Source organism: Macrosteles quadrilineatus, unplaced genomic scaffold (genome assembly GCF_028750875.1).
Source record: "Macrosteles quadrilineatus isolate MER2022 unplaced genomic scaffold, UCM_ALF_1.0 Scaffold_9__3_contigs__length_116548681, whole genome shotgun sequence".
NCBI lineage: Eukaryota > Metazoa > Arthropoda > Insecta > Hemiptera > Cicadellidae > Macrosteles > Macrosteles quadrilineatus.
This window is the reverse complement of record NW_026542602.1, coordinates 105881520-105903611: the sequence shown is the minus strand read 5'-3', so window position 1 is coordinate 105903611 and position 22092 is coordinate 105881520. Positions and strand designations below refer to the sequence as shown.

At 34.8% G+C, this 22092-nt stretch overlaps 1 protein-coding gene across 1 annotated transcript; it reads right to left on the bottom strand.

The window, feature by feature from the left end:
• Positions 1-2568: 2568 nt before the first annotated feature.
• On the bottom strand, positions 2569-14326 carry LOC129002825 (acyl-CoA-binding protein homolog). The gene is made up of 4 exons (XM_054430903.1): positions 14024-14326; positions 9950-9988; positions 4167-4281; positions 2569-2818 (listed from the first exon to the last, which is right to left on the bottom strand). The coding sequence occupies exons 2-4, from the start codon at positions 9962-9964 to the stop codon at positions 2679-2681; spliced, it is 270 nt and encodes an 89-aa protein (XP_054286878.1). The 5' UTR covers positions 9965-9988; positions 14024-14326; the 3' UTR covers positions 2569-2678.
• Between the last annotated feature and the right edge of the window lie 7766 nt (positions 14327-22092).

Here is a 22092-nt window from a genome sequence, read left to right as displayed (position 1 = left end):
CCTTATTGTAACATTTGATGGTAATTAAAAAACATTCAGTTCACTATCATGTGTTTTATTTTATTCCACCACGGTTCAGTGTTTAAATTTAAATTTAGTTTTAGTTTTGACCCTTTGAACGCAAAGGGACAATAGGTTGGACACAAGAATATAGCCAAACTTCCACTTACAACTATCTCAACCAGAACAACCTGACATGTGCTGCGTCCTGGGAGTAAACTTTTAACTACTAGGTTTGGGCTTTGTGTTGAACATCGTTGTTAGTTTGATTTATGACAGACAGTCTAAGGTATTTTGTCTCAGGTCAGTAGGCGACACTGTATATTAAAGGTTGTCACAGTCTGTCATGTCTGTCGCATAAAACAAACAACATAACCTACATGACTCAGGTGAAAGAGTAAGCGGTACAGGGTGGATTCTTTATGAGATGCACCTAAATTTAGATATTTATAATTTTTGCTTATTTTTATTATGTGATGTCACTGTGAGTGTGTCAATCCACAGAAAACTTTGTTGTGAAATCATGTCCTAAAATTGCATCCTTAAGATGAGGAATATTTAAGTGGTATAAGGTTTACTGCAACAGGAAGGGTAAAGTGTTTTTTTTTTTTTTTTTTTGTAAAATGTTAATAGTTTAGTAAGAAATAAAAGCGTTTTCCAAATTTGATCAAAACAAGCAAACTACAACAGTTAACTTGCTCCATAAGAATAACATGGAAATTTTAAATTTACAATATTTTGGAATTTTCTCTGTAACCTTTAGGCGCATAATAACGCTTCAATATAATAAATTATGTGTACTTCTTTTAAGCTCTACAGCTGCTTTTGTTAGTGTTTTTTTTAGCTGATTTGGAAAGAAATTACTAAATTAAATTTCATGTTTTTTTGGGTCAAAATAGGAAAAACCAATTTTTACCCCATAAAACCCCCCCATAACATGGGAACTTTAACAGCCACTGGGGCAGAGCCCAAGGGACTTTTAAAAAAAATTTAAGTCAGTTTGCAAATCTACGCGACACGCTCTTTCCAATAAGACGTCAATGGATAAAATCGGTGAAGAAATGGCGGAGGAGTTCAACCGACAAAGTTTCATGTAGCGTATTAATTATATAGATATATATATATGAATTTGAACGGATGGTGTTTTTGGCCTCTAGGGACCTCAAAACAAAAAAGTAAATCGGTCCCGGGTCCATGTCTTACCATGAGTACTACGGTAATAGCATATTCCCTCGCTAAAAAAACATTACCTTAACAAATATAATCCACTGGCTAATTTATTCATTGGCTTATCAAAATTATTCTTCAAAGCCATTGGTCCCAGTCCCAGGTCCTAGTTTGATGAGACCTTCAGTAATAGATTATTCATTATGGGAAATTCACTATAATGATAATATTTAAGAAAAAACTTTTATCTTATCAGCATTGTTAAGTGCTTTGAGCTTAATAATTTTGGTAGTTTAGTAAATTCGGTTGAAAGACAATTAAAACTAATTCTCAAGATAAAAAATTTGAATTTATTTTTATTGTTTATTTATTATGAAGAAAAGAGTTTGATGTACAGCTGTGAGTCTAACATCTTAACCTCCACAGAAACCAGATGACTAAGACATACATTGTTAATTGGTAATCAAACCACTGAAGCGTGACTAACATGAGAGTAATTAAGGAAAATAAGGAAACTAGAATCTGCTGTGCTATGAAACGCTTTGCATTTGACCTTGTATGTTTTAAACTTCTGAAAACAATAATAAGAGGTAAAATATTCTCCATTTTAATAAATGATTTTTTTGAATGTTGGTGATTTATAATATTACGTCACTCTGATTTATTTAATAACTATTATTTGGACAATGTACATTTATGGACAAGGAATTAATTTTAAATTGGTAGCTAAGTGTTCACCACATTACCTAAAGAGTGAATATCTTCAAACGCAAGACAAAACAAGTAATGTTTCAGGTCACAGTCAAAATTAGAATGTTCAACAACCAAAAGCAACAACTACCTATCAACCTGCATGAATATAAGTTATCACTCTTACTTGGGTTTCAATTATGATAGATTTTTTAGTAGAAGTTTGTTAAGTATTTTTGTTAATGCTGCAAATAGACATCTTATATCATTGTAAAATCTTCAGCTTGTTTTGGATAAATGTTTCATGTATGGTAAGTATTGAAAGCATTGATATTGATTTAGGTTTATTACGCTATGCGAATTTGTTGGGGTAAATTTCTTTAGTCTGAGCTTCAACATTCAGTTACAATACCATAGAAAAACCAGGAGTTGACTAAATAAATTGGTTAACTTAGCCATGACACTTGTAAGTAAGTAGGCCAAAAATTATCCATAAATAAATACAAGGCATCAACATTACTTGACATGAAGATATAAAAAATAGTCTTCAGCTGGTCCATAAGGCTGATAAATCTAATATACAAAGATGACTGTAAAAGGTGTGAAATAAGAGCCCAAGAGGCTGCTATCCACACAAACATCCCTATAAGAAAGAAGTTTAATCTACGGTTCCATCAACATCAAAAGACAGAGGGAAAAGAAACAACTGGATTAGAACAACAGTATAATAAGTTGTGCAAATTTAACAGCACTTAGCACCCTGTATATAAAATTAAAAAGAAGAAAACAAATTGTAAGCTTTGGCTTTTTAAATGCATAGATTACTTCAGTCCGATCGATGCTGCTAGGGCTTCGACTTTGGCAATGTAAGCTTTTTTTGCTTCGTCTTGGCTCATCCCCTTCCGACCGTTCCAGGCGTCCCATTTGTAGCGGCCCTTCTGGTCAAAGATACCAGGTCGGTCTGGAAAAACAGTCACAGATTTATTAAAGCATAAAAATAATTAGATAAGGGGCGTTAGAATTAAAGGGACTTCCTAAGAACTAAAAATTATTATTGTATTACAAAAAGCTCAATAGACTAAGCAGTGAATCTAAATATTTACAGAAATCTAAAATCAATGATAGAAAATTAATACAAAAGTGATTGTTCATTGATTATGAAGTCCATAATTATCTATAAGCCTCTTAGAATTAAAAGTAGCAGAGATAATCATGGTCATATCATACTTTATTGCCATTTAGGGAAATATGACTCTGCAATAGACAGTGTGTAAAGTAATAGAGAATGTTTTTCTTCAATCAAATTTTAACTCAACATCCTACAGGTTCTGAAAATATAACAGAAACCAAATTGTGTAATTAAAAAAATCAAGGGAACATTAGCAAATCATTAAACAGAATAAAATAAATTAAGAGATTAAGAATTTAAGAACATCAAGAACAATATTGAATTTCCTTCATTCCATGGCATTCAAGTAATGTATCACAGGCAAGAATAAAAACAATAATTATAAACTATGCACATTTAAAAATGTGCTTTAAATAGTATTGATTTTATTGGGTTTAAGTTTTCAAAATGTTGGGACAAAAGTCATTTCCAATATGATTTTGGGATACAGGCGCAGGCTCAGAAATCAAAGGACAAGGTTTTCACATATCTGCAGAAATCTTTGCCCAGATTCTTTCATTACCGTATCCTAAAATAGGAGGCGCAGTGACATAAAGCAGCGATTCCCAACCTTTTTAACTGTGGGGACCCCCTATTGTGAAAATGAAACTTTGAGGCCCACTTACTAAATACACAAGAAAAATGAATAAAACTCGTAACGGATAAGGAGTATGTATGATGTATATTATAACCAATATACCCTATGAAGTGTTTAACTCTTAGTAAAATATGTATACAAGAAACAACAATTTTAACAATTCATAGATAAAAGGAACTTTATTTTATTAACTTTGTAACAAAACCTTAAAAACAAGTGTTCAAAGCAAAAATAAAAAACCTAATGGGACTTTTGACATTGTTCCTCACCTACAAGGGAGTCAATATCGTGATTGAAGAAAGCTCATAAGACACTCTAGTATATAGTTTATCCTGTTTTGTAGTTTTTCCATGGTGGAATTAGTCATATAAAAACTCTGTTTCTTGTTTTGAAAGAATTCAAAAGACTTTCCTACATATTCAGGACAGAATTAAGTTATAAAGTTAAACCATTGAAGAATACAATCGAATAGTTCACATTCTAGTGACTTGAATGTTTTTATTGTTACCATCGCTATTCTAATTCTTCATCTCTATTACTCACCAGTACAACAGTCACCAGTTGTGGCTTGTTTGTACAGACCGTAGATCTCAAGCAGATCATCCTGTGGGGGAGTCTCCTTCAAATTGTTCACGTCCTTCGCAGCTTTGTCAAATTGCTGAAAGCCATCAAATCATGAGAAACGGGAGGGGAAACATTTAACTAAGTTATGGTTCGAGCTTAATTCTGAGTTATGCAGTGAAATACTGAAATGGCATCTTGTGGTCCTTCTGATTAGATCAAAACTTTTGAAGTTTTGATCCACCTATTGTAACACTTAAACAGTATTTTACAAGAAGGCGCTGTTGTACTGATGTAATTATACTTATCTATTCCTATTCCAACACTTTTTAATATATCTACAGTTGGATAAGTTGATTTGAGAATTTTAGTGGAAAAACTGTAACTGTCTTTGCTGGGTAACTCTTTTGAAGCAAACTTAATTCATTAAATGCACTGACATTGAATGTGAACAAACAGTGCAACCCAGAAATGTATAGATACCCAAAAGCATTTTATCTGGCTAATTATATTCTTTAAATTACCAACAAATTGGTATTCTAATAAGATTGAGATTGTATATAATTACGCCCTATAAATCAAGTATTAAATCAACTCATAATAAAAAACAAATTTGTTTTGAAAACGTATTAATTTTATACGAAGAGTAAAAACTTAATATTTGTTCAACTTTAGATAGCCTACCTAATACAAAAGTAGGTTATACTGGTTATACCAACTTTGTTCTTGAAATAATGATGTTTATTCCTCCAAAAATTACACAGATATGAAAAGTATTATAATTCTAATCACAATTACCAGTAATCGTTCAATGACATGATACGGCAATGACTTACTTGGTATCTTTATTTATTATCACAAAATCTATTGTAACAAAACAACAATCATAATATTGAATACTTAAAAATAATTATACATTTGTTAGGAAATCTTCCAGTGAAAAATTGCCTTCTCCAAAAGCCAAAGCTTAAGTGTTTTTTTTTTTTTTTAATTTCAATATGCAATCAATTTCTTTTATTGTTGAAGGCAGCTTATTATAAATTTTGGGTCCCATATATTGTGGGGATAAATGAAATACATTTTTGTTTGTATTTTTTTGTCAGCCCGGTGACTAAATGTATATTTTCTAATGTTAATGTCAACAATGTTAATGTTCAACAATGTCTGTGTTTTATTGAATAAGTCCCTAGTAAAACTATTAAACAAATCATGTCTTAAATAATATTTGGTTAATTATGCCTATGTATTTTTAAAAGGTAAGAGAAAATAAAATTAAGTTGTATTTTATTTGAAAAAGAAAAGGTTAAAAATGTTATTTAGATTATAAGGTTATCGAGTGACCTTGACATAAAGATAGATGCAAGTTGTAATTCCCAATATTAAGGTACTATATTTTCTGTACAATTATTTTCTGTTGTCAACCTCATAGTCAATAGATAATAAGGTGTCTGTTTTCTTTCTTTCTCATACATAGGATATGAGGAAAGAATTGTTTTCGTCAACATTTTTGCGTTTGAGTTTTAATTGGATATATCCATTTTGGGTCCACCTGAACCCAAAAAAGTGGTTTTCGAAGTGATGTCTGTGTGTATGAATGTGTACAGAGCTACAGACCACACCTGTAGTCCGATTTTAATGAAATTTTGTATGTAGGTACTAATCTGGTATGTAGGTATCTCCAGGCGTTTCTTTAATTTTTTTGAAATTTTGATTTTTATTGGGGATTTTCCCATAAAAACTCATAAAATAACGGAAAAATCAGATTTGTTCAAAAACGGCCCGAACAATTTTGTTACAAAAATTAGTATGTTATAGTACTTTAATTTCCGAACAAAATGGTAGTAATTCCATTTCCGTAAAAATTACGGTTCCAAAGTTGTTTTAACTTATGTTATTTTCACATAAAACCCCATAAAAACAAAAAATTGCATTTTAGATAAAAGGCCGTTTTTTATTAAAGTAAGTATGTTATGGTCCCTAATATTTTGAACAAAATGGTACAAATTCCATTTCCGTAAAAATTACAGTTCCAAAGTTATTGTAACTTGTTATTATCCCATAAAAACACCATAAAAAGCTGGTTACTTCCACCGCTTAAAGGTTGTTGGCAAACTTATGGGAGAAAGTATGTGTCAGATTGCTGATACCGTTTATTTTGTATTGTTATTGTTTCATCCACTGTTTCAATTTGCAACAACCAAAACTGTACAATCAATGTAAATTTAAACTTTACATTGAAGGCTTAACCTAAAAAACGGTATAAGTTTTGGGTTCCTAACACGTTCGCTGCTGACCGCTAGATGCCGGGACGGCGCCAGGAGCTGAACTAACGCTCGCCGCTGCGTAAACATTGCTGCCGATACACTGAATTACAGTAAAAACAACAGTAGTTATACTGGGATGGCAATGTTCCGCAATAAAACTGGCTTTGAACATAGTACAAAGTGATTCTGATAGATAGCAGCACTACCCAGGTTGCAGTCGGTAAAGTAGTGTCGCTATCTAGCAGGAAAGAGGTGGGATAAAGCCCTGTTCTGAACGACCCTGGTGGTGATTAAGGGAAACTATATTTTTTATTGTCAGAAACGTACATCCCCACGAGCTGCAAAGAAATATAGTACGCTTGTGACGAGCTGGCTGATCCATGGTAACGTTAAACAACAATGAACGGCGACGTTCCGGAACGTTCCTAGCTCCTGGTGCCGTGGCCTGTTTGACGTTCCGGAACGTCCGTAGCAGCGAACGTAACTGTATTAAAGACATATCCAATGTCTGTTTTAATTAAGAAAAAAATTAGTCTTTGTAGAGTAGCATAAATAACGTCAAAACACGAGTGAAAGTGGGTCTACATATTCTCGACTATGTTCGAGTAACTTTACTGTACTTAATTAAAGTGCTTGATAAATGCCGCACTTCAAACATATGTTACCATTAAATACGTAATGACTCACTATCTACTCTTGTTGGCTTTGTTTAAACGTGGCAATTAAAAAACTTGTTACTTTATGGGAGTTATAACATATTTTGTTCTCAAATGTTTTATTTGTTAAAACTTTGGTCAGGGCAGATTTTTTAAATGCACCTAACTTAAACACCAAGTTATAAGATAAGTACCTAATAAAATAATGATTAAATATTTAAATTGTGTTAAATCCTTGGATGGAATAATTCTAAGCCTCTGAACGATAGGTTTTAACAAATATTCCAGAAATCTCAAAGAGATTGTTGTTCAACTTTCACCAATCATACCAAACTTGAATCTTGCTCTTGCAGGAAAACAACCGGTGTTTTGATGTCCTTGTATAAAAATAGCTAACAGATAATAACAGTACATTCAAGGAAACATCTTAGTCTGTTTGTTTGTCCATTTAAACTGATTGACTAACATTTCTCAAAAACAGCACAAAGATTTTGATTCAAATGTTCATAGTTATAACATAACCACTTTTTACTCCAAACAAAAACCTACCCACCCACATGTCTGTGAAAATGGCAGTCCAGAAATAATAAACCTACAGAGGTTAGTAAAATAATGTGCAATACGCCAGCACTGCTCCATCCCATGTAATCATAGGATTTTAAAACCAAAATGTTCAAAAATCTATATATTAGGCAAGCATGTTTCTTTAAAACCTTTTTTTCTCAGCTCGTGTGCATCACAGGGAAATTCTACGCATACTGTTCCTGTAGATGTGCAGAATCCCTTTAAAAATTAAATAGGCTCAAATATAAGCACAAAAAAAATTTTAAATTTAACTAACATGGGCTTTATTGGTTGCCATGCTGGTGACAAAATAACAACAAAATATAGACATAAAATCAAAACAAATGAAAGAAATTACAATCACATGTTTTATTTACAGCGTGGGGTAAAAATAGAGAAGGCTGTACCTTAGACTTACAACTAGACATTCCCTCTCCATGTTAAAGTTCTCGTCAGTTTTTAAATTAAATCCGTCGTGGTTGATGTGAGCAATCAAAAGATTGCGCTGATCTAAACGACAAATTTCTGTCAAACACACGATGTTTGTATCAAGTCAAACTTATGGAATGACTTAGGCTGCATTTACATTGAAGGCACGCTTGGGCAAGTAAAATGGTGGCACTCGCTTGGCCAAGCTTGCCCTTTGAAACAAAATTGTAGCAGATTACTGTAAACCGGTGACGACTTGTCTAGTCATGGTTACAGTGCTCGCCACTAGCAAGCGCACGCTGGGACAAGCTTGCGCTTCTCAAATCTCGAAACAAATAAATTTGTTTTTGAAGCACGCGTGCCTCAGTTTGCTGTGGTTCACTGACAAAGTAGCACAGGTTGTGTATCTGAAAACTGTTGTTTTTTTATATTTTAGTGTTGTTATAAGTTGTTTAATTGTTCAAAATGGATACCGGGGCGTTGATTGATACAGTTCTTTTTTATAACTATTTTACAGTTACAGCATTATCATTGCTGTACACTATTTGCAAATTAATTTTAACTTGTTAATCAAAATATATTGAATTTTATTTTTCTATCAAAATAGACCTGTAATAATGCTATGATGAAAAAATTAAGCCCCTCTAGGCTTATTAAAATTATACTGCTTTAGTCGGTACAGTTATGTTTTTTTTTATAAAATAACTAATTATACAAACATTACATCTACTTCTACAGTTTCCCGTTCCCCCAACACGTTCGGAGTCTAATAATACAAATTTAACTTAATTTTCAAACACAATGTCCGCATCATCTGACATCTCAATTTTGACTGATCTGTGATGTAGGGCTACTGTGACTAGTGGGGACGACCACTTGTTCTTGGTTGCTCTGCTCTGGTATAACCACACTATCGGCAACTGCAAGCTTGCGCAAGCGTGCGCCACCATTTAACTTGCCCAAGCGTGCTTCCAATGTAAACGCAGCCTTATTATGAGCTATAGCAACTGTTCTGACCCATCAACATTGTCAGCAACAAAAAAATGTAGAAAATAATTTTAGACACACATTCTGTGACTGGCTCACACAACTACGTTTTTTTATTAAAAAAAATAATGGCAACAGCTAGTCCATATAAATGGGATTTCTACTTCAGTAAGTTCTCAATAGTCAATACTTGTAAATTACATATTTTTGGTCGGGTTTTTGACCACTAGTTGTTATTAGGCCTATTGCTCAAAATAAGGCAGAATAGGATTATATGGAAAGAGTTAGAAAGTATGTAAGCTTTAACAATGCAGTTTTCCCGTTTTACATTGGTGTTCCATAGTGTTTGTCCCTCATATACCAGCAAACCATCACACAGTTATATTATGATTTATATAAGTAGTTATATTTTATATGATGTTATGTCTATTAACATGTTGACAAGGTTTTGTAGAAAGCTGACAAAGATAAGCCTAGATCTAGCCTAACATCAGATGTAAAATAATCCTTAAAATAAATCAATCCAATCAATTATGATTCAACTGATGGCAATTAAAAAGCTTGGATGTGGCTATTTTAAAAGCATTAATTACACAACATTGCTTGATTAAGCTCATCCTGAAATTTAGACAGCAAATTAAAAGTGAAATAAAATAAAATTTAACCTAAGTTATTGAATTAAATTACTAAAGAGCGTAGTATTATACAATGTAGAAGCAGATAAAATATTATTTATACCCTCCCAAATTGCAAGTAGGCCTAAATAATTTTAAAATGTAGACCTACAGCTTGTACTATATTAGACTATTTAAACATAATGTAGAAAACACACTTTAGTAGGCTACTTAAATAAGAGAATAGTTACCTCAGAAAGTGACATGTTGTTCTGTGCTTGTTAGGAAACCTGGAAAAAGATCAGATATTATAAGAGTTTGGTTTGTACAGGTAAAAAGGTAGTCTAATCGTAGAGCTTACAGCACAACATATATAAGATGGGTTTTTCAAGGGAAAAGGCTTCTGCAACCATGACCTTGAGTCATCCAATGCCCATTAATTAGGGTCTAATCCTAATTGCTACACATTGCTAAACCATTGTTTGTTTTTAAGTTAAATGCACAGCCGCAAAAACCTCAGGTTACCTTGATTTGATAATTTCCATAGGCCTAGTCTCTAAAACTGTTTAATGGGCTCTGACAGTCATCAAACTGTTTTTATAAGGCAATTCACAAAAATATTGTGTTACAGGCTGAACAATTTAAAATGTATAGTCATTGGCTTTGTTCCACTATCTATTAGCATTGACTATTATTAGATAAGCTATAGGCCTACAGTTGAACTTCGATCACAAGACCCTCAATAACAAGTCACCCTTGATAGCAAGTGTCATCTTCTTATCCCCTTGAATTTATTTTACTCATAATCACATGTTATTATAAACCTTGATAAGAAGTCAACCTTGATAGCAAGTCTTATTTTATAATACCCTTAAAAGAGTCTTGTTATCAAGGTTCTACTGAATTATAATTTCTAGTGTTTTTTTTTTTTTTTTTGCCAGTAGGCCCTACACCATAACTTCCTTAATTATTTGTCAATTTTCATAAATGAGGCGTCATTTTAAAGCTCTTTTTACCCACTACATTGAAAAAATAAACAAATCACTCATTTTTCAGTAATTTTAGGTAAAATCGATCTATTTTACGATTCTGCAAATAATTAGGCTAAGTGTTTATTTACGTTAATTGATCAGCTGAAACATGTCAATTAGCCTAAATTAATCAAAACAAACGAATATTTACTTCTAAAATCCAAGTAATTTGTCTATATACTTCATCCATGACGACCAACAGAGGCTAGAATCTGTGATTTCTATGATAAATAACCCCCGGGGATAAAATCAGATTATTCAAACTTTTAAGAAGTCTAGGTACTTTGGTATTATCCAGAGGCCACTCTTATACAGTGCACTGTGGCGGTTATGTTACGTTGGGTTATCAATGGAAAGAGCATAGCCTACCTTAATTGACTTAGTGTCCAAATTTGACATGATTACAATTAGCGGCCTTTGAGTTCTGCCTCCCAGAAGGCAGCAATGTCGGCGGGGATAGAGTTGAAAGCGTTGCCGCCTCTACTCTAGCTGCCACACTAGATACAGGCAATGACAGGTGATGCGCGCACCCCGGTCAACGACTGCACCTTGGCCTACTTGGAGGGGATATGGGAGGCAAAAGTATGACTCATATGGTAGTATTGTTTGATTCATATTGAAACGAGGGAAGTCCTACAAACATATTTTATGATAACCCAACCTAACATAACCGCCGCAGTGCGCTGTATTAGGGTGGCCTCCGGATAATACCTGAATTACTTACCAAAGTCTAAACAAGAACAACTCAAAAGTAAGTAGGGTACCGCATGATGGATTCTTTAGCTTTTTAGGGGTATATGTATATCTTTAGGCCTATTTACAACATAGCCTTCATTTCGACATAACCAACCATCCTATGTGTATTCTAGAATTCCATCTTCAAACATCACCTCTTATCTTTTCTTTGGTTTATGTTGTGTCGAATCGGTTACCAACAGGAAACGGTTTAGGTCTAGGCTTATATCAGTTTTATTCGGATCTTTACCAAGGAAAGTAGAGTGCTCTGTTGTATCCATTACAGTTTTTAACACTCATTAAACCCTTTAGGCGTACGTCACCTCATAAACCCATGCTGAAAACTCTATTACAGTAACTTATCAAGTTAATGAAATACATAAGCAGGGTCCAGGATTGGTTGTTAGTAAGCTCACTTGGGCACCTACACTAGGCTATCAAGCGGAGTTAGCTGACTTAGGTCAAAAAGCCATTGTAGGGCCTACACAATAGTCTGTAATCCTTTCAAACTGACTTAGAAGGAATTTCTTTTAAAAGTTACCTTTGCCATGACTTTAAATAGCTTAAGGCACTTCGGACAGACGCTGGCGCAGTGGGGGATCTAGAGGGGGGCGACCGCCCCCCCTCAGGCATACATATATATATTTTTTTACTGCATGTTATACAGTAATGCATACACATTGCGTAAAATAATTTGTCACACTAACTTTGGACAAAGAAATGGTACCTATAAAAACTGCCATTTTTGAGACTTTAGCTTAGGCTACACACATTTTTTGGTGGGGTGCCCCCAAACCCCCCTGAGCCCAATGTTCGCCCCCCCCCCCCTTGTGACTGTTCTATATCCACCACTGTGCTAACAAAGGAAGGATTGCGCAGTCCCAGCCACGTAAGGAGAGAAAAGGTCCATGTACACCCCAGTCAGGCCTAATCCGCTGTTGTCAAAAACATAGCTATTGTTGTGAAGCCGAGGGGGAGCGCTACCACATCCCAGCGGTCATTGCTATAGCCTCCTTTAAATTCTTAGAAATAAATAGGCCCAGTACAAATTCTATAAGTTACATTATGTGTGTAGTATCACTCCGCTCCTTGTTTCTTGGCACGCGATGTGCCTTAAGAAAGAAGTTCTGTAGCTTTATAATTGAAATTTGCAGCGCCTTCGAAAATGTTTGTAAGGTACCTATTTTATCGTTTAATAGGGTTTAGGAAAAGTTTAAAAGAAAAGTGTAGGGGAAGTTCAGAAATACGGTACCTGAATTTCAGTAGGCTGACTCCTACAGGTTTTGAAGTTTTGATAGGCTTTGTTGGGCCTAAGATTTCAAGCTTCTAGAGATGAACAATTCGATAAATATTAGGCTACTGCTTTGCAGTCTCAACTAAATGAGCTGAATGTTAAAACACCTTCGGGTTGTATCCAGTCTCCACACTCCAGACACGTCCACACAAAAGTTTCGCATCCGCAAGAGTGAGTTTTTTTACAACTATCCGCAGTACTATCCTGGATAAGAATATAAGTCCAATTTGATAATAACAAGGAAAAAATGTGGTTCGGAATCCACTATAAAATGTAGGTCCCTTACTTCACAGAAAACATAGGCCTATTACTATAACCCAGAATGCCAACTGCACATGGTAAAAAGCATTAAGTGTTTTGAGAGAGCTTTGCCTGTCAATTCGTAGGCAGCGCCACCAGCGTTGCTATGCTGAGTGCATGGCAACGCTGGTGGCGCTGCCTACGGATTGACAGGCAAAGCTCTCTCAAAACACTTCAAAGGCTACCTAATGCTTTTTACCATGCGGTTGGCATTCTGGGTTATAGTACCTAGTATGTTTTCTGTGCTTACTTGCCATTGGCTGTATGGGCTGAGTTATTAATTAACAGCTGTGTCTAAGGAACATATCGGTCATAGTCACTAACACGACTACAAGATCGAGCCACTCATCCTTCACTCATATTTGGGTTTCTTTGTACACGTTAGTTAATTAGTGGCGTCTCCATCTTAAATAATTGATAGCCTATCTTGTCTCCGTGTTTCCCATTTGTACGGGAAACAGAAAACTGCTGCACTTTACTTTACGTTCTACACTCATTGGAATGAAAGTACCGGTATCGATTATTCGATATATCATTTTGTTAGGATAGGTTAGGTTAACCTTACCTAGCTAACCAAACAATATATCGAATAATCAATCCATCGATCGATATTTTCATTCCAATGAGTGTAGGACATTAAAAACACGGGAATTCGCCTGCCGACAGTCGGTTAACATTCGGTCAATTAAGTATCTGGAGACATCGCTGGAAATGGTGGTACTTGTGGAGACAGTGGGCCGACAATGTTTGCGGAAACAAATCAACCATGTGTGGACTAGGGTTTAAGCCTACCATGAGACCCACTAGCCTAGGCCATGGGCCTACTTAGCTTATGGGAAATTCGTTAACTGGTCAAACATCCAAACTAAAGTAAAAATTCAAGTTCCCTAATTTATCAGGCCTAAGTTAAGTTAAATATGTTATTAAGTTAGGTATAAATGTAGGTCTAATTTGGCTAAACTCACCAGTCCAAGAAAATGTTGAAATGTGCGATCCTGTGTCTGCTGTCTGTACTCTGTAGTGACTAGTCACTGGTGACTTGGTCTAGTGAGTGAGTGGTAGATAGATAATACTTGCCGAGTGCCAAGAGAGAACAGATATTTAATTAAACCGAATCGTCCTCTTCGGTTCTCACTAGCGTCACGTCACAACTCACAACTCGCAACTAGAGACCAATGGCCAATGGGAATGGGATGGAATGATAACAAAATTTCCAATAGGCATTAGGCAATAACAAACAAACAAACTTCGGGCAACTTGACAATTTACTTACAACACAACAAAACAAACTTAATCCCTGTTCACAAACTTTGGTCCAATCGACTGTCCGAAAATATCGCACTCTTGTAATCGCAGTTGTGGATTGTATCGCAAAAATTATCGAACATCTGAATGCTGCCACGGCCGCCTACTCCAGGGGCCCATTTCATAATAAACTACAAGTTACAAGTTACAACTTGTAACTTGTAATTTCCATTAGATTTGCATTGGGCGATCAGCTGATTTACTAATAATATTAGTTTGTACTTTATTATGAAATGGGCCCCAGGCCGCGACCTTCGAAGTGGAAACGTTGCAAGTGGTGTTGTAACAGCTGTTTAGTTTGGAAGCAGCTAATGGTATATTTGTGTATTTACGAAAGTTTGGTTACTGGACTATGACAATATTGACTCCGCTTAAAAATGTACAGATATAAATTTTTAATTCATATTGTTTCGGTTTTCAATTCTGTATGTTTTTTTTTCAATATATTAATAAATTTATGTTCATAAATTTAAATCAATAAAGTGCGAATTAATGAGCTGATTTCACCTGTCTGCCATGTTATCTTATGGGACGCCTGTCATTAAACAACACCACTTGCGACGATGCCAATTCTACCCGGCATTTAACCTTTAACCTTTTACCTTTAACTACAGGCCTCGGCCTTGTAGAATTGGCAACTTCGCAAGCGGTGTTGTATAGCGCCGGAACGGAAGTCTCATAAGACACATTGCAAACAGGTAACATATAGCTCAATAATTTGCACTTTATTGATTAAAATTAAAATTTATGAACATAAATTTATTAAAATATTGAAAATAAAACATGCAGAATTTGAAACCGAAACAATACGAATTAAAAATCTATATCTGTACATTTTAAGCGGAGTCAAATTTTGTCATAGTCCAGTAACCAAACTTTCGTATACACAAATACCATTAGCTGCTTCCAAACAAAACAGCTGTTACAACACCACTTGCAACGTTGCCACTTCGAAGGTCGCGGCCTGGAGTTAAGGCGGCCGTGCCGTGGCCTGTAGTTAAAGGTGGTGCTGCTCTGCTGCGAGTGCTACGCCACCGGTGAGACAAAAGTGGCAACACTGGCAATGCCACATCCCCGGGTCCCCGCGCGTCCCGTTCCGGCCCACTAAAGCAGCGTTTGCGAAAATTCATAATGGATTGTCTGTGCAAAGTTAATGTGTAAACGATTGTTGTTGTCATTGATAATGATAACCATGGAAATTCATGCTGGCCGGTGCGAGGTTGCCTAGTTTCACAACACACCAACGCCATGTTATACTGACTAAACTATTATTTGCTCTTAGTTCATCTCAGTGTTACCATTTGTGATATAAAGTTGCATGTAATGCATGTTAGATATGGAATGAGAATATCTGTAATCTGTCTGAAATAAACCACAATTTTAATTACGGATCTTACTTTGGTTTGCCATCAAATCAGTCAATGTTAATGAAAAATTGCCAATGCATTTACTTCGGTTCGATGGCCATTGGTGGTCGAAGATCGAAACAAGCTTTGCTTAGCTTCGGTATGGTTGGTTGTTTATTCTTGAGGCCGAATGTTTGTGAATCCTAGTCTAACAAAACCACAAGATTTACATTTTGGTTTTTTGAGGACTATGACGACGACGTCAGCGAAAAATATGACATGCGTGATCTGTGTAACATCCCAGTAAAGGTCGATTCACACACATCAGTCCAGTCACAGTTCCGTTACAGTCCAGTTGCAGTCCAGTTACAGTCCAGTCACAGTTGCATCCGCAATTTCTCAGTCAATTGTCCGTCGTTTGGTTTCAGTCAGTCTTCCGTCTCTAAAATTCACAGTAATTTATAGTCAAAATTTTAAAGTTATAAACCTAAATTCTATCAAATTATCATTGTCCATATTGTTGATTGTTACAAACAGTACTCAAAATACAAATGCAACCATTTAAATAGCAATAACACTATTTTCTAACCTCAAACAGTTCCGTCAGGCGTCCGAACAATCTAAAAGTATCGTTGGAAAGAAATCTGAAATTGACTGACGGATGCCAGCAGAGTGACTGACGGGACTGCAACGGATGAGTGTAGATAGCGCAATAGAAAATCCATCAAAGAATATTTTTGTTAACTGTGACGTGCCTGAAGTGACTTCACTGTGACGTGCCGTAACTGATGTGTGTGAATCGACCTTTAAGGTCGATTCACACACATCAGTTACGGAACGTCACAGTCCAGTCACTTCAGGCACGTCACAGTTAACAAAAATATTCTTTTATGGATTTTCTATTGCGCTATCTACACTTATCCGTTGCAGTCCCGTCAGTCGCTCTACCGGCATCCGTCAGTTAATTTCAGATTTCTTTCCACCGATACTTTTGGATTGTTCGGACGACTGACGGACCGGTTTAAGGGTAGAAAATAGTGTTATTGTTGTTTAAATGGTTGTGTTTATATTTTGAGTATTGTTTGTAACAATCAACAAGATGGACAATGAAAACTTGATAGAATATAGGTTTATAATTTAAAACTTTTGACTGTAAATTACTGTGAATTTTAGAGACGGAAGACTGACTGAAACAAACTGACGGACTATTGACTGAGAAATTGCGGATGCAACTGAGACTGAACTGTTACTGGACTGTAACGGAACTGTGACTGAACTGATATGTGTGAATCGACCTAATCCGCCAATAAAAATCCTCCAACAGACACAATCCGTCAAAAAAAAATCCCCAAAGCTTAGAAAAATCCCCATTTGGCAAAAATCTCCAAAAGTGGCAACACTTTCCGTGATCTTAACAATTTTTCCCCTTAAAACACAAACATTTATTTTTTCTCCAGGCCTTTTTAAAGAGCTTAAAAAACAAATAATTTGAGTACAGTATATCAAAGTGTTGTTGTACGTTATTGGTTATGGAGAAAATTAAAAAAAAATTTCATTTAAAATTTTCATGTTATTCTTATGGATAATATTGTAAAATGTTGTATATAGTTGGCTTGTTTATGGATATATATTTTAATCAAACTCGGCAGATTTATTTATTTTATAATAAGCTATTAATATTTTAATAAAAAACACCCTTTTTAGTCCCTGTCCTGTAACAGCAAACCTAGGTACCGGTACTTGTTAAACAAATGCTACCAAATTTAATAGATTCATTGAAAATCAATCCAGACATGAGGGTGTACCCAGAGAGGGGCAGAGGGGGCAGCTGCCCCACCCCCTCCCCTAGAAGCCAGTATAAGGTATAAAAAATTGAGATCCAAGAAAAATGTTATTAGTATGGAGAAAATATGAGTAAATATGAGTTTACAGATTTTGTATGAAATTTTTTGGCACATGTTATTAATTTTTCATTAGTTTCTGAGTTATTCTTCAATAAAATAAAAATTCCAACAGTAGTAATAAACCGACAAATTTCTTGCAATATGTATAAACTAACAAATTTGTGTAGTATAATGAATTAATATAAACCTACTTTTTGTGACATTATTTTGTTTTCATTTGCGTTCGACAATAATGTAACAAACAAAATTGCTCATAAGTTACGGCATAAGCTATCAGGCATTCTTCAAAATAGTTTACCATTTTTCGGGTGTTATAAATGTATGTGAAAAGTTGGCATGAACACAAAAAATACAGTTAATTGTGTATTTATGCTAAGCAACCTGACCAGACTCCATTGACGGATATAAAGCCCCTTTATAAACTAAGACTCAGACGCGAGAAGGAGAAATGATCTCAATTGCCTTTTGAAACATTCCAAGTCTGATGATGACTTGATTTGAAGATGGCCATTAAACAGCTATGACATTATATGTTATGTCTTTCAATGAATGTGGTTGAATGGGCTGGGATTCTCAGATTTAGGTTATTGTGAAGCGGATATGAGTGGGTGGTTGCTGCGGTGTGAAAATGAGAATAATTTGACTTTAGAAAAGTATTGAAGAACCAGGATGTAAATACAGGGAAAAATTAAAACTGCGGATGATTTAAATACAGCTCTACAAGTATTATTGTAGGGAAAGCCATGAATTATTCTGATGCTCTCCTTTGAAGGCGGAAAATGAAATGGGTTCTTACCACCCCATAGTGCAACTGCATAATATCGTGTGGATAAAGTACACCGTAGTAAGCAGTGTAAGAAGTACGTCTTATTTTGTTTGAAAATTTTGCTAGTTGGCGCAGATTACAAATTCCTGAACCGATCTTTCTACAGACAGAATAAATGTGGGGTTTGAAACACAAGTTCTCTTCCAACAACAAACCCAGGAATTTTACTTGAGCAGTGTTTTCAGTTTTAGTCTCGTCCAAAATAAAATTTGGTTAGTTTTCGGTTTTCCCAATTGAAAATTCCAACAAGCTGAGATTTTGTTGGATTGATTTTGGGGAGATTTTCATTGAACCACTGCAAATATTAACTGGCTTGTATAAAGGCACTAATGTCTAGTTCAAGTCGGTTTGGCCTGGAGACAGCGAGAAAGGTGTCGTCAGCAAAAAGACATATTTCATCCTTTTGAACTACCGTACTCTGATGAGAGGTGGTTGATGGAAAGGAGGAATTACCAAAGAACCGACCCCTAAAGGGACTCCACTGACGGTCATGCCAGTAGAGGATCTGTGAGAGGGAAGACATCCAGAGCTATTCGCCTCCACATATTGACTTCGGATGGCAAGGTAAGACGAAATCCACTGTGGTGACAGCCCTCTGATTCCATAAGAGTTTAACAGTCTGAGAATGGCATGGACCACTGTGCCAAATGCTTTGGTCAGGTCGAAGAAAAAGCTTTCTCACCTCTATCCAATGTGCTAACCATAGTTGATACAAGGTGATAAACTGCGTCTGTTCTGTTGTCAACCTGTTTTTTACGAAGCCAAACTGTTTACTGGTGGGAAGTATGTCATTTTTATGTAGAAACTCTAGCAATATTTTTAGGAATAATTGTTCAAAACATTTGGAAAATGTTGACACAATTAATTATAGCATCACCTATAGCACAGACGATCATCCTTGTTTACACAATTACCCTTTTAGCTAATTTCCCTATAGGGAAGTAGCTATTACCGTAGGTGGCCCGGTAAGAATTAGACCCGAGACCGATTTATTTTTTCATTTTGATGTCCCCGTAGAGACCAGAAACACAATATGTTCAAACTTTTATAAATACAGTGTGTCTGTGAACTATCCGTGATAACTCAAGTAATATTTGTCCGATCTTGATTAAATTTGGTTTAAAGATGTAAGGCGGGATAAACTTGAATGAGTTCCCAAACCAGCATGATTGGACCATGGGAACGAGGTTTTACAGGAGATGGGGTAAATATCGATTTTTCTCATTTTTGACCCCCAAAAGACTAAATATCTCCCTAGAATTTTTTTAGAGCTTAAAAACAAATAATTTAGTATATAAAAGTGTTTTTGTACAGTTACTGGTAACGGCAGAGAGAGATTTTGTGTTTTGAGGGTTAAAAATGAGAAAAATCAATGTTTACCCCATAAAACCCCCTGTAAAACCTCGTTCCCATGGTCCGATCATGCTGGTTTCCGAACTCATTCAAGTTTATCCCGCCTTACATATTTAAACTAAATTTCATCAACATCGGACAAATATTACTTCAAAAAATTTTAAATTTAAAACTCCCCTATTAATTATTTTTATGGAGAAAATTGTAAAATATTGCAGTTTTCTTGTTTATGGATCTATTTTGATCAAAATTGGCAAATTTATTTATTTTATACTATGCTATTTATATTTTACTTAAAACCACACTTTATTAGTTTCCTTCTAGCAGCAAACCTAGGTACTATTTGAACATAATATAATTTAAATAGATTAAATTGAAATGACAAACTAGAGGATCCATGCTGCTACGCAGCGTTAAAATAAATATACTATCCGATAAATAATCAAATTTATGATTTTTGATTGAGTAATATAGTATCTTGAGCTTAACTGATTTAAACGATCAAAAGCTCAAATTAACGCCTGTAATTTACTGATTATTTCGAGTCTAAAACATATAAAAAACATGAACAATACTGGAGCTATTTGATTTGTATTCATCTAAACCCCTTAAAAAATAATTTTTATGTTGGTTGTTCACCTTGCGTTTGCTTGAAACACCGATTTGAATAACTAATAGCTTAAAAGGAAGCTGGTATTTCACCGCAGGTTCATAGACCAAAATAAAATATATAGGATGGTGAAATACATCTTAAATTAAAGTAATCTTAAATTCAAAATTAATCAAATTATACCGATGCAATGATGTGAAATTTTTGTGTGCATGCCTTCAATTTGAGACCTCAATCATGAAAATCGGTCGGGTAGTAGAGCCAAACGAACTCGGAAAAAAGAAACTAAATTGAAGAAATACATTAAATACATGAAGAATACAAGAAATACATGTCCCATAAGATTTATTTATTCATTTTAAAATTTAAACCTTTTTTAGCTCTTATATTTACAAATTGGCATTAATGGTTAAAAGTGATTTCGACACATTCATGGACTGTCAACAATCTCATCCACATAACACAAGATTCAAAAATATTATAAAACCAGTTCAACATAGGCTTAAAATCTTTCATTTATCCCCTCAGTTATATGGGGCCAAAAATTTACAATAAATTACCCGCTGAGATTAAAAACATTGCCTCATTCTCTAAATTTAAACCATCTTAAAAAAAATTCCTTTTGGAGAAGGCATTTTACTTGTTAGAAGAATATCTGAAAGATGAGTAGGCTATATTTGAAAAGAATTACTTCTCCCATTAGGTGTGTTGCTTATTATTTGCTTTATTTCTTTTGTAAGCTATTTTATTTTAAAATGTAGTATAGTATTAGACTTTGTGACGAATCACCTGTCAAAATAATTGATGTAATGTGACAATGTTTAAATAAATAAATAAAATACCTTCATCTTGAGACCTCAATCATGAAAATCGGTCGGGTAGAAGAGCTAAACGAATTCGGCAAAGAGAAACCAAATTTAACTCCCATAAGAAATACATGAAGAGCAAATTTTGTTTACAAATAAACCGAGTGAGACTATAGATAATGACATGCCGATGCTTGATGACAAATCTGTGCATGCATACCTTCATTTTGAGACCCCAATCATGAAAATCGGTCGGGTAGAAGAGCCATTGAACTCGGAAAAGAAAAACCAAATTATTTAAATAGATGTAAATTTGCTTAGTCAGCAGGTTTGCTGCAGCGGGAGTATTTATATATAGGCTTAACAACAATTAAGATACCAATTCTAGGCTTATCTTTCTTACTCAATAAAAATTGATCCTGCTCAACAAACTTTTTCTATGAAACAATAGACATATAAACATGAGACAATTCCTTATGAAACACATGTTGCACAAATGAGTGTACGCAATAATTGTTTACTCCTAATAGCATTCCTCACCTTCTTGTCAATGTTTATTCAGTTCACCAGTTGGTTGTAATGAGTTTAATAAGTTAGACTATTTGTAAAGAATCGTTCAACCAAAATCAAAAGTGAAATAATTCCAGGTTTAAATAACTAGGCACTCCTAGCGGTGGATGCCAGTAGTTATGCTAACCGCAGCACTGCTATCGGTCTATATTTAATTATTTGTCTATGATAATATTAAGATAAAATAAATTGAGTTTTCCCACTTGAAATTTACTCATAAAAATAGTGTTATACTATCATTATGTTAACATAATTAATTATGTAATGGCCATATTTATGTTATAATTTCATTTGTTTCTGAATGAGTAGCCTCC

Coding starts and splice junctions, on each gene's coding strand:
- LOC129002825 (XM_054430903.1), bottom strand. Junction 2,819..4,166: donor AACTGGTGACTGTTGTACTG/GTGAGTAATAGA, acceptor CTGTTTTTCCAG/ACCGACCTGGTATCTTTGAC.